The sequence below is a fragment of the Grus americana genome, chromosome 14 (assembly GCF_028858705.1).
Source record: "Grus americana isolate bGruAme1 chromosome 14, bGruAme1.mat, whole genome shotgun sequence".
Classification (NCBI taxonomy): Eukaryota; Metazoa; Chordata; class Aves; order Gruiformes; family Gruidae; genus Grus; species Grus americana.
The window spans coordinates 16895541-16909318 of record NC_072865.1 but is presented as its reverse complement, the minus strand read 5'-3'; the positions used below and the strand labels follow the sequence as shown (position 1 = coordinate 16909318).

At 40.2% G+C, this 13778-nt stretch overlaps 1 protein-coding gene across 4 annotated transcripts in view; it reads left to right on the top strand.

Moving 5' to 3' along the window:
• SLIT3 (slit guidance ligand 3) overlaps positions 1-13778 on the top strand; it is a 528889-nt gene that overhangs the window by 418322 nt on the left and 96789 nt on the right. For all 4 annotated transcript variants that reach the window (XM_054841901.1, XM_054841902.1, XM_054841900.1 and 1 more), the window contains 2 exons: positions 2486-2649; positions 4822-4954. In XM_054841901.1, coding sequence (XP_054697876.1) covers positions 2486-2649; positions 4822-4954 — 297 coding nt within the window. The remainder of the gene's footprint in view (positions 1-2485; positions 2650-4821; positions 4955-13778) is intronic.

Here is a 13778-nt window from a genome sequence, read left to right as displayed (position 1 = left end):
TTTAGGTCATATGTTAACCCATGTTTGCAAGAAGAAAATGAGGGTTTATGGATAGTTACTGCTGCTCCACTAGTGAGCAGTAACACATTAAGTCAAAGCAACTTCTCCTCTGTAGAAAGGGATAATTACTGTTTGGATGAGTGAACGTTTGAATGTTTCTGAAAGTTTTTGATATATCCCAGTAAGATGCTCTCTGAATGTGCAAAATGTTCTTTACATTCAGAGCTGCTGGTTTTCCAGAAACCTGATTATATACACCTGCTGTTTGTTTCCAATTGTGGATTATTTCATTTGAAGGATTTGTGTCACGGAAGTTGTTCTGTGAATATGATCTCACTCTCTTCCATCAGTGGAACAAATGGCCTTTGAAGCATTGGTTCACTTAGCGCTGGAGGTTTAAACATTTGATTTAAATGCTCTGTTCATGCCAAAGTATGTCAGTATGGAAAATATACAAGGCATCCTGCATGTGGTCCCATTATGGATTAAAGAAGATGGAAAACCATTCAGAAGGAAAGTAGCTAGGATTAGAGTCATGCTTTCAGTGCTTTTCTGCCCATTCTGTCTGAAAGCCCCTATGTAACCTGTTCGTTTTCTCACCTTTGTACAGCAAGTTAGCCTTGCCTTTGAATCCTAGGCAGCGTGCAGTAGATTATTTTTATTATTGAACATTACGCTGACTTTTCTCCTCTCCCCCAGTTCTCCCTCTACACCACGTGCAATAGTCTGTGCTAGATCCACATGTAATTACACGCCCAGAGCTCCAGGCTAGTGCAGTGATTGAAGTATGCTTTTTTTACAATGCAGAGAGCAGCTGTAAATCATATTGTGCGTATGTGATGTTGGCCTAGAACCTATATAATTTAGGAATTTATTTGGGTTTGTTTTCTTCCTGCCACACCTCAAATGTGCCGGATGTTTTTGTCTTCAGTGCTATTGTTTTCTGAAGAAAAAGCCTGGCTGAAAACCTAATGTGATTTTGACTACAGGTTTATAGATGTTGCAAGTGAAGCCTTACAAGGTCTTCAGCTACTATGCATGCACTTGAAGTGCCTTTTTCTTTGAAATTTTTTTCTTTAAGATATGCTATGCTTTAGAAAAATTTCATTATCGTCTTTTTTTTTTGTACTACCAAAATAGTAACTCTTGGACATATTCACATATGATGTGAGAATTCCATCAATGTTAGTTTATATACTTCATTTTCGATACATGGGGCTCTGACAGCTCATTTTTCTTCGATGAGGCAACCTCAGACTGAGGCTATTGATTCTCCCTGTCTTCGTACATAAGATAGTCAGCCTTCTTTTTTTACCAGGGATATCAGCCTCTTTCTTCATCTGAAGTTTAGTCATAAAAAAGCTTACACACATGGGTATGGATAGGCAGTTCAGTACAGGACTCTAGAAAACTAAAGTTTTTTTCCAAGATTCTCAGCACTACTTCTAGTTAGCTTAGAAATAACTGTCACCTTACACTCCTGTCATTCAAAGGATCACAACCTATTAAGAAATAGAAATGAATCATATCTTTTCTATACTGACTATTTTACAGGTGCTCCACTGAGAAATTGCTATACATCTATGTTTTCATGCTTGACCACAGGATGGATAGGGCTTTCCTTTTTTAAACGCTGCTAACCCAAGCTACGTTAAGAATCCATCCCTCTCACGGAAGCTATTGTGTGGTTGCTTTGAGTACTGCACACCACAATACCACAGCTAGGCTGCAACTAGATTTGAAAGATATTTTGGGAGCTGCAGCAAGATTTGAGGCAGAGCTCTCAAAGTTCACAAGGCAGTAGAGCAGATGCTTTTCACTACGGATATACAGTCCTTAGAAAGCTTCATAAGCGGCTCAACTTGACAGTGCTGCTTTATATATGTACATACAGAGTGATATCCTTGCTATTTCAGTAGGAAACCAAAATTCAGGTTGCCAGTGGCTCCCACCTGGCACTGGTTTGTATGGGTCTTAACACAGGCGAGTAGAAAGCATGAGCATACTGGGGCAAGGAACAATGTGCTAAGCCAGCTTGGCGGCACACAAAGGTGTGACACATGTAGGTCTGTGCTAAGGGCTAGCAGTGCTAAACTTTTCCATGGCATTACCCCGAGTAATCACATTGAAGATCATGCTTACATGGGTGCAGTGTGTGAGGTGAGTTTAGACTTGGGTGTCAGCTGTAGCTTGGGTTGAAATCCTCTATAAATACAGCCCTGGTAGTGATGTTTGTCTAAATAATAGTTGTAGTAGTGAGTACTTTGTTTTATGCATAAGAATATACACATATATATATTTTAATTGCAACCCTACTGCTAGTATAAAACCTGCCTAGAACTTCCCTGATCTGTAGAACAGAGGAGGATCTCACAGAAACAGATGGCAGGAAAGAGCTTGGACTTGGAACTTATCATCTTTCTGTAGTTATTTCAGTATTTCTCTATGTTCATGTTTGATGCAATTATGTCTTGTTCCGTTTCAGTAATTTGCTGGCTAACTCTTTTAATTGTAACTGCCACTTGGCCTGGCTGGGAAAATGGTTGAGGAAGAAGAGAATTGTCAGTGGAAATCCACGCTGCTTGAAACCCTTTTTCTTAAAGGATATTCCAATCCAAGATGTAGATGTCCAGGACTTCACCTGCGATGGTAAGAAAATCCAATTTGATTTGGCATTTATGATAATGTCGGCACCTCTGTGAGGACCTCCCTTTCTATCAAGCAATACTCCATGGTAAACATTTCAGTTTAGTGATGAGGAAGACAGCCATCTAGAGCTGAAGATCATTTTTCCCTATCAGGAGTTTATTTTTATTCTGAATTTCTGCTATCTACATCTAAATATAAAAATGAATTTCTTATAGACAATTGCTCTGTTTTGTGTAATCCTAATGTAATCCTGGCCGTTCCTCCCACTTCCTTATTCATGCACTTAGTTACCACTCTCAAGCCAGTGGGAATGGTGTTTGCTTGGAAAGTCTTTTGCTTTTGAATACTGTTCCATTTCACCAATAACAGGTATAAATTACTGGGAAATAAAAAACCTTAGATATTGTTTAAAATGACTCAGCAATGCTTAATGCTTTGCAGGGTCCAGATAGGTTTTAAAAAATATGTATCCTGACATTTCTTTCATTCTCCAGGTAGTTCTTTGTCTTCTGATCCAGCAGATTTTGGAGAAAATAGGAGAAAAACTGACTGATGAATACACTGCTAACTTGACTTGTAGGCTGTGATTGCCTGTTAAGACCAGATATGCTGGAGCTGCAGTTAGTCATACCTCTTAAGAGACCATAAGAGTGATAGAAGTTTCCTACCTAGAATAGAAATTGATTCCTGTCCTAGTCGAGCAATCTGGCAACAGGCCCAGGTCCTTTGGCTCAGAGCTCAAGGGACCCACGTTTAGTCATAAAAGAATAATTCACTTTTAGTTTGGGAGAAAAAAAAAAATCCTGGTCCACAAAATGACATTCCTTGCTTGGGAGCTTTCTCTGTTGTACAGTCATTCAGCCAGCCATGGTGAGTGGAAGGTAGATGGTGGCAGGGAGTAAGACACAGAACATAGGGGAAAATTGAATATGCTGAAGAAACATGCTTTTTCTGCAGGTTTATGAAAGACTTTGAATTTTGTTTCCAGTCATTAAGCTCATTAAGCTCAGCTGGGGAGAAAAAGAAAAAATATCTTCCCTGTTCTGTAGGCTGGTCGTGCTTCTCCATCCCTCTGAATACAAATGATTTCCTACCCGTACATTTATGAGTAATTTTGTTATCTTGTATCAGGACTTCCAGTCTTATTCTTTAATCACAGTGCTCATGGGTACATCCAGCAGAGAGAAGAAAGAAACAGATCTGTCTCAATTAGTCCTTGCATCAGGTTGTTTTTTTTTTTTTTTTAAAAAAAAGGCGGCACATAACGATAGCTGGGTGTGCACTCTTGGATTGCAGCACTTTGTCTCTGTGCTGGTCAGCTCAGGCTGCCTGCACTCACAAACAGTTTTGTGGTTCCTCTCACTGTCATCTAGAGAATGTGCAACTGCTTCCTTTCATATACATCATGATACTGTAGCATGCATTTGCCTTATGTTTTGCAAAGCCTGTTGCTTTTGGGGAAAATCCGTGCTTTAACGTTCTTAACTTCAAAGAGTTGGTTTCTTCTGCAGAAACTCTATTGTTCTTCAATTACAAGATTTAATCTGCTGTTTATGAAGCTTTGAAACCATTTTTGGAGAAAGTAGATATTTTTATGTGAGCACAGATGGATCACCAGCAGTTGGAAGTATACTGCTCAGTTTGTTGTTTGCCTGGTTATCCTTGTCAAAGACAATGAGGTTTTACAACTGAGATGATAAATGAAGTGCCAGGCTGACTTTAAAAAGTAAAAAATTATCGTCTAAAAGCTGAATTTAAACAAAATCTTCCTGAAGGAGTAGATAGTGAATATCTTCTGTCTAGATGAATATAAGGGCAATGTTCTGGTCAAGTTCTCCATTTCAGCTAGTATATTGGGGATGGGGGGAGGATTTGGGATTCACATAACTGATTTTACTGTAATTTGCAAAATTACAGAGAAGCAGATACTCCTTAGAAAAAAATATTTATTTAAAAATACTGCTATTCAGTTTTGAACTGTTGTCCACGTCACCTAAAGAACCTGCACGACAGCAGGTTGATCCAAAGCATTGGATCTACTTTAAAATCTTGTGATGGTTACCATGGATTCAGGGATGTCCCTCCTTGGTCCTTATAAGCAGTTGTCTGCAAAGTGCATGACTGTGGGCTGTAATGCTGGCTTCCTAATATTCTGTTTCTCTCCCTCTGCAGGTAATGATGAAAGCAGCTGCTTGCTTTCACCTCCTTGTCCTTCCCAGTGTACCTGTGTGGACTCAGTGGTACGCTGCAGCAACAAAGGGCTGCGGATATTGCCAAAAGGAATTCCCAAAGATGTGACTGAGCTGTAAGTTACCTTTTACATAGCTCCTTTCATGAGAAGTTCGTGAAATTACATCATAGTGAGGCTTTGTAGGTCCTTGGGGATTTTGCCTTTGACTTTAGTGACGGGGGGTTTTGCGCGTTGGTGCTTTCCATATGTTTTGACTGTAATTTTTATACTTATTTGTCCCTTGACTGAATACATTGCTCTGTAATGGGAATAGAGTTTATCTACGCTAGTACTCATAAATTCTGTGTGTAGGGAACAAATGCATATATTAGTATCCAGTAATCCTGTAGTGCTTCTGAGAAGCCTAAGCTCACAACAGGCAGTTTGAAAGGATGATGAAAATATGTTCCTGACTTACGCAGCTGTGAGCTAATTATGCTCTGAGGAGATTAAAAAAAATGAAAGCCAGTGGTGGAAACAAACAATGAATTCTTTTCTCCAAACCTCATGACATGGCTAAAATAACAGATAATTAGATTAAATTGTAAAGTAAATTCATCCTAGTTGAGAACCATCTTTCTAGTCGTCTTTTCATCTGCCCTGTGCTATGACTTTGGTTCTTTCCATGGAAAGAAAATACACTGGTGGAATTTCTAGGCTTAAACAGTTGGCAGTAGAAATACTGAGCTTTTCCCCTTTACGTCCTCATTCAAATCTGTCCCAGGTGAGTCGTTACTGAAACTTGTTACAATCTCATCAACCTATGTGTTTAAGCTGAAGGAGGGTCGATTTAGATTAGATGTTAGCAAGGAATTCTTTACTGTTAGAGTGGTGAGGCACTGGCACAGGTTGCCCAGAGAGGTTGTGGAGGCCCCATCCCTGGAAGTGTTTAAGTCCAGGTTGGATGAGGCTTTGGGCAACGTGGTCTAGTGGAGGGTGTCCCTGCCCATGGCAGGGGGGTTGGAACTAGATGATCTTTGAGGTCCCTTCCAACCCAACCCATTCTATGATTCTATGATTCTATGAAAGTAATTGATTGAGTTAGTTGGTATGTTCAGTGAATTTTGTAATGAATTAAAATCTACTTCTGCTATTTTTTAGTATCTAGTATATTTTTACTGTTTAGTAACAAGGCAGCTGATGAATGAGATACATATCTTTTTACTCCCTTCACAGTGGGAGAATGGGGTTTGCACTGTTTTTACCAGTGTTGTAGTCAAATACAAGACTCTGTTGCTGACTGAGGAGTGTGGTGAAAGTGTATGTGGTAACTCAAATTAACGTGGAAATTAACATCCTTGGAACACTGTTAACCAGGGCATAGTTAATAGTGGTTTGAATTAAAAGTCAAGTCCTGGCCTGCATTCCCTTATATATTGCCATGAGTGATAAAAAATTCTGCAAGGTGGTTTCTGCGCTATTCTCGTTCAGGTTTCATTGCATTCAAATATGACTTGCCAACAATAAGATATCACAGATGTTACTTTGATTTCCACTGCCACAATGAGGAATTTTTATGTTTAAATTTTGCATATTGAGTTTTACTGATACTATCTGATATGCTGACGACATAACTTTCAGAAAAAGAGTGAAATTAATCTCACATTCTTGAAAACTGCTATATTTCTTAAGCTATTTCTTGGCAAATGCTCAGCCTGGAACTGAGCAATTTGAGTTCATAGGAGTTTACGTGACTGTCGTCTTCAGTAGGAGCATCTTGGCTGTGCAAGCCTCTAGTTCGGCTTTCTGCTTTCAATCCAGAAATGTGTCAGCAGAACACAGTCAGCCACGGGCTGGCTGGCTCTGAATATTTCATGTTCTGCAAATATAACCTTGAATCTGTCCCAGCTGTCTCAAAATTCAACCCTGATCTCACTCTCCTCTCAACCAGCATAAACTGAGCTCCTTATTTGTAACTGTACCAAAAGATGAGCTGCAGGTACCGAAGCTAGCAATTTCATGTGTTTGTGGAAACTGTGACAAGAATGAAATAAATAAATAATAATCAATCTTACTTGCCTTCCTTCTGTTTCCAAATTGAGATAAAGATGTTGCCCATAATGTAGAAGGAACTGTATCATCTAGGTCCCAAGCTGCTAATGTGAACTTCAGTAGTTTTATTGTTCTGTGTTTGAGAATTGTCATTGCTGCTGTGGTAAGTGGCATGTCCTGTGGAACCCCATCTCTTGCCTCATTTTGAGGGCGGCTAAAACTTGGCAGAGAGAACCCAATAGATTTCTGGGCACTGGGTGAAAGAGATTTATCTTGTTCAATCTATTTACACTCCTCACACCAAAATACCCCCATTTCCCTAGGGCAGTCCTAGATCCCTTGAACTGTGCCCTAAGGCTGGAACATCTTCTTAAAGCTGTTTTGTTTCTGTGGTAGCAGTGGATATCTGTTTAGCACTTGAAACCAGCTGCAGAAGATACCACGGCTTTGGCATGGCTAGAGAGCGCCACAGCAGTCTCTGAGCAGCGATGCCTTCACCTTTCTCATTGGTACCGCAGTCACAGGTGCTCAGATAGATTAAAACCCCTTCCCCTGTGTCACCACAGCCTGCGCTGCCTTTCTCCCCTTCCACGCTCTCATGTCAGAGACCTCTGGGCAGTGTGCTGGGGTCTCCGTGCTCCCACCAGGCACTCGCACAAACCCACGGTCCCTAAGGATGGAGGGCATGCCAAGGAGAGGACAAGGGCGTAATGAGGTAGCCCACAGCTCCCTCCTTGCGGGAGGCCTGAACTGTGATATGATGCAGGGGAGCATTTTAGTGGCATTTTTATGAATGCACCAGTCTGACATTTATAAACTTCCATTACTGATATATTCATTGAGAAGGCATGTTAGCTGCAGTAGTTTTTATTAAACTGCAATGTGTTTTTATACAACATGGTTCAAGAAAAAGAGCTGCCATGTATCTAGATAAACCAGTCTGTTATGGCTGAATATAGCCTTCTCAGAAGTTCTTTTAAATTCTTTTAGAGGTCTTAAAATAGTCTTAAAAGAAGAATTCTTTCATTGCCGCATGTATTAAATAGCAATGTGCAAAAATGAACATACCTCTTGCACAGGCACATAGGGAAACGTTACCTTTGCTGGGTCAAATTTCACTGTACCTTAGCTCAGCAAAAAAGATCACCATCAGTGTTTTATTACATGGTGGACTGGAGACATAGGCTCACTCCTTCCAACTTTCTTCCTGAATCTCTGTTTTGGATGTGTATATAGACAAAACATGTGAAAACCATTATCTCCTTCATATTTAGAGCTTGGAATGACAGGAGACATCCCCGTGTTTGGTTTGTACCACCCTTGGGAGGCGGGATTACCTTGGCAGGGAAAGCTTCCATGTAGAATAGAGTTGAAAAGATCACTAAGTCTCCTGGCTTTTTAGAGGCATGATGATGCAAGAAATTTTGATTTCCCAGCTATTCCTTCACAAAACCCCGTCATCATGGGCAAGCCTTCTTTCAGCTTCTTGGGAATAGGGAAATACGATGTTGTTTCTTGCAAATTCCTTTGCAATATATTTACATACTGACTACATTTTTTCCCACTGTTTGCTTGCTCTGAAGAGAAGCCTTGATTTTTTTGAACATACTCAGCTTTCTAGTCCAGATGTTCAGAAGTAAAGTGTTCATGCAATGAGCTAGTTTGGAGCTTAGCCTCACCGCTGCCTAGTGTTTTAGGCCTTCCTTTTCTTCTTCTTCTTCTTCTTCTTTTTTCCCCCCCCCAAAATCTGTTTGAACTAAGTTTCCCATGCTCTTTTCCCTTTTACATATTACCTCAGTGTGTGAACACTAGTTTTTTCTTTTTTTCACAGAAGTATAGTCTATTCCTAATAAAGTCTTATCTGACAGCATCCAGCTGCTTTTATGGACCTACAGCAAATAATATTTTGCACTGGGGAAAAACATTGGAGGCAATTATGTGGATGGCGTGTGCATAAGCTGTAACATAATGAGCATGGTGTATTTTAGAATAAATATGTACTAATCATGTCATCTCTAGACTCCAAATGTTGTCATGATGCTGAGCTATATGATAGCACTGATGGGATTGTTAGGAAAACCTGCATCCATATATCATTGTTAGTGATTATTTTTCTTTCCAGTTGTATTAATACATATTAATATTTGCATTGCTTTTGCCATTTCTCTTTCTCTCCTCACAAACCTTCTCTCTCCCATTTGTGTTTTTTTGTTCTGTGTGTTAGGTTCATTTAGCCTGCAAGCTCATTCAGTACTTGGCACAACAGTTTACACAAGCCGCTGACCTGCTTACAAGCAGGGGGATCCCACTGACCTGTCTTTTAGCTCTTTATTCCTCACCCCTAGTCTGCTGCCTGTTGCTGCCTCGGCCTTAGCATGGCACCTTGAGTCAGCTGAATCTTCAGTGGCCGAGATGATTTTGACGATTGCTTCCCATACATTTGCTACCACATCTACTTGTGGAGGTATTTGCCACCAATCTCAACCCACCTTTCCATCTTCCAAGGCACTTGTGATTTTTCTTGACTCGTGACTAAAAATAGTGGCTCGTACCTGGTCCATGCAAATTGTTGTAATAAATACGCTCTCAGCAGTTAGTTTTGATACATGTAGAATATTGTAACAATTTAGTGCCATGTTTCAGTATGCCTATGTTGCTGTTGATCAAAGGGATAACTCAGAAGTGAGATATCTGATGAAAATCATCTGCTTGAGAGTGCAAATGCTTTTGCTTGTCTGGCAATCTGCACTATTGTATACACTGACCCTTAACACAGACTTCAGTGAATTTTCCTTTGATAATAAAGGAGAGAAACAAATTAGATCAAAGCTTAGGCTTACATGGTCCTGTGTCATAAAAGGTTTTACAGCCTGCTTAATTCACTGAGGAGGAAAATTCTCCCATTGAGAGAACGGATAGCTCTGTAGAAGGCTATTTTAGTAACAGCTGAAATAGAGGACTTAAATCTGTATTTCAAATCTGATAGTTTAGAAAAAGTAAATAGTATCAATACCATCAAATAATGCGTTCAATGATTGATGAAGTTTGAGCACATATCAGAAAGGTGACTCTATCACTAATAGAGACTAAAGGTAAGTTTAACTTTAGGACCTTCACTTTTTTCTCAAACGCAGTCACGCTGCTGTGTGTCAGACCTGTAGGTTGTGGTCTGACATACATATGCAGCAAAATCCAGAGTCCAAATTTGCCAAAATTTAAGAAAATTGGAGATCCAGATTTGTACCTAGATCCATACTTGAATTTTGTTTCTTCTCAAGAAACTGTAATTGAAGCTCTTAAAATTCATGCTTTGCAGGTGTTTCATCTTTCACAGACCAATTCTCTTCTAGACCACTGTTTTTAGGAAATGAAACTTGCCTCAAAATTTTAGGATATTAAGTATCTGCATTAAAATTTAGACTATAATTTAATGTTAGAGCTGCATAAAATTGTCAAGTGTCATCTTTTTTTGTAATGTAACATTCTATATGAAATATTTAAAGAAATTAAAGGAAAGGTTTTATGCCTTTTCAATTACTGCCTGAGAACTGATTTCTCTCTCCAGTTTCTTTTAGCACAGATTGCCGCTGTGAACTTGACTTCATGGCTGACTAGACATTTCAGTACAAAAAGGGTTCCAAGTGATTCAAACCGTTACATGATGCTTTGGCACCTTGTGCTGGTTATATCACCTCCAATCCAAGTGGTTTCAGTATAAAAATAGACAAGTTGGAAAAAGAACAGCTGTCATCTTTTATGCATAGTTTTCAATTTTTTATATGTGATGTTAGCGTGTGTGGAAGGTGCTGGATGAGCCCCGGGGCTGCTGCAGGCACTGGGCTCCGAGAGCCGGCACGATTGGTGCAGGACCGGAGCAAGGCATGGCTATGCCCCGCAGCGCCAGCCATCCTGGCCCAACAGTTACCTGTTGCCAGCACTTGGTCATGTTTCAGAACTGGAGGGTAGTTGGTGGCATTTTCTGAGAACATCAACACATGTTTTGGGGTTTTTTTCAGTTTTGGCTCAGGTAATTGCTTGTTGGTTACAAGTCATCACTGAGATTTCAGGATTCCCAGCAGCATTCATGGGGTAAAAAACAATTTCTAATCTGATATTTAAACTAAAGAGTCTAGAGACTTTAGGAAGCAAATGAAGTTGTTTTGGATACTAGTTAGTGTGTCTGCATTAAGGCAGCTGACACCCGCTCTTGACTCTGGCTGTATTTTACTAACCTGACTCTGAACATTAAAATTAGACATACATTTTTTTCATTCATGCCAGAATTCCTTTGCACACTAGATGCCATGTACATCATCTTCCTTTGGCTAAGGATTGAAAAGAATTGAAAATACAGTCTTTCCTCCACATCATTCTGTTATGGCCTGGTTTGTCTTTGAGCAGGGCATCTGTAGCTTCATCCATGGTTTTTAATTTATATATACGTATACATAAATATACAGAGTTTTGTAACTGGGCTTTACCCCTTCACCCTCAGGAATATTCACTGTGTCCAGCTTCCAGCTCTCTTGCATCGTCTCCAGCCCAGCAAGGTGCAGAGCTGCTGCCCCCACATCCCCTCCCTGCTCTGATGGAGGCCTGGCCTGCGGTGGGGAGCAGCTCACCTGCAGGAATTAGTTTCTTCAAATGTTGCATCTCAGATCCCCCTGATTCTTGGCATGCTCTTATGCCCTAAAAGCTCTGGTTATTTCAAATTCATTGCACTTAAATGTGCTTTCAAAATGAATGGCTTTTGCTTAGAAAATACTGCCATTCTTTTTACAATGTGGTGAAAGATTTAACGGTGAATTGTTCTTATGCATGCGTGAAAAGTATATTATCGGTAATTTTTCAATGTAAAATGGTGTTTGTTCAGAAATTATACCACTGGTATAAGTATTGCAGCTTTCTGCTAGCACATATATATAACCCTCAAATTGCTTGCAGTACAAATCCAAAGCTATTCAAAGCAGATCTTCTGTAGGAGTTTAGCTCCTGGGGTCTGCATGTCTACATTAGTCTGAATAATGAAGCAGTGGATTAAAATGTGCACCCTTGACTTTTGATTGCACCAGAAGGCAAAATGGGGAAGAAACCTTGGCTAGCCACCATCAGGTTGTTCAAATTGCAGGGTGTTTCATACTGGGATCAACAAGAGAATATCCTGAAAATCTGTTTCTGAAGATTTCAACACATTGCACGAGCTGAGTCTCCTTTCCTGAAATAAAATCATGTATAGCTTCCAAATACATAATACATGACCCGCTTTTGATTTCCTTTGGAAATTCTTTGGATTTTACATTAGGAATAAAGACTGGAACCTTAACCTACCCTTACGCATGGGTTTAAGATTTGTGACTTTCTGGGATGAAAGAGAAGGCGCAGACTCCCAGCAGCTTCCTGTGGCCATAGCAGACCATGACTTGGGGAAATGAGACATGATTTTCCCTGTTTAAATAGTAACATATGTAGCTGAATTCTGAGGATCTTCTACATAACAATGTATGGTGATAATTCACCAAGGAACTCCATTTTCAAAATAATTTATAACAAATTTAGTCAAAGTGAAGGAAGTGGCTTTACACTTGCTGAATATGAATATCCATGGGAGGTGTAAATGTGGTGTAACTCATACTCCGGTTTGTGATAATCTGCGTCAGCAGAGCAGCTGTCACTACTTTGCAAGGGATAACTGTTTACTGTGCAACACTGTCATTCGATGCTTGTGATCTTTGTGAATGGAGAGAATAATTTGTTCAATAGGTTTCTTCATTAAGGAAGGATTTTGCTTTTGTTACAAATTCAAAAGCCCGTAGTCCAGATTGTCTAGCCTAATCCTAGCAGGAGCTAGGTCAGCGCCACCACATGCTCTAAGGTAACTCTGCCTTGATGTGATCCTGTGCACCGGCAGAATGGATAACCATGGGGCTGGGGTAGTTTAGTTGGAGTAGTTGAGTTGAAGAGAGAGCTGAAGCAGCAGAAAATGGTGAGAGGGCATTATGTCGAAATAGAAGGGAGGGGAAAAATGTGACACTGTCACAGTTTAAGCTCAGCCAGCAGCTAAGCCCCGTGCAGCTGCTCACTCATTCTCCCCACAGCTGGATAGGGGAGAGAATTGGAAGAGGAAAAGTTAGAAAACTTGTGAATTGAGATGAAGACAGTTTAATAGGTAAAGCAAAAGCCATACGCGCAGGCAAAGCAAACCAAGGAATTCATTCCCCACTTCCCATCGCAGGCAGGTGTTCAGCTGTCTCCAGGACAGCAGGGCTCCATCATGAGTAACGGTGACTTGGGAAGGCAAATGACATCACTCTGAACATCCCCCCCTTCCTCCTTCTTCCCCCAGCTTTATATGCTGACCATGACATCATATGGTATGGGATATCCGTATGGTCATTGGGGTCAGCTGTCCCGGCTGTGTCCCCTCCCAACTCCTTGTGCACCCCCAGCTACTCGCTGGTGGGGTGGGGTGAGGAGCAGGAAAGCCCTTGGCTCTGTGCAAGCACTGTTCAGCAGGAACAAAACCATCCCTCTTATCAACCCTGTTTCCAGTACAAATCCAAAGCATAGCTCTGTACTTGCTACTACGAAGAAAATTAACTCTATCCCAGCCAAAACCAGCACAGGCAGTTATAAAATGTATTATGTAAGAAATTCTGTTAGTGTTTATAGATTTTATTTTTAAATGATGTAAAAATAAAGTTGTGGGAAAATTTTCTTGGATTCAGTTTACACAAATATCTCTGTGTTGTTACAGTTAATGTAGAGTGGGAACATACAGCACAGTAATAATCTATTATTATTGTTGTTTGCTATAGTAAATGCAGAATAAAGAGGTCTGTTGCCAAAGAAAAGGAAATTGTATGTGTGGGATAAAAATTCTTAACATGATTATCGGATTATATTTTCA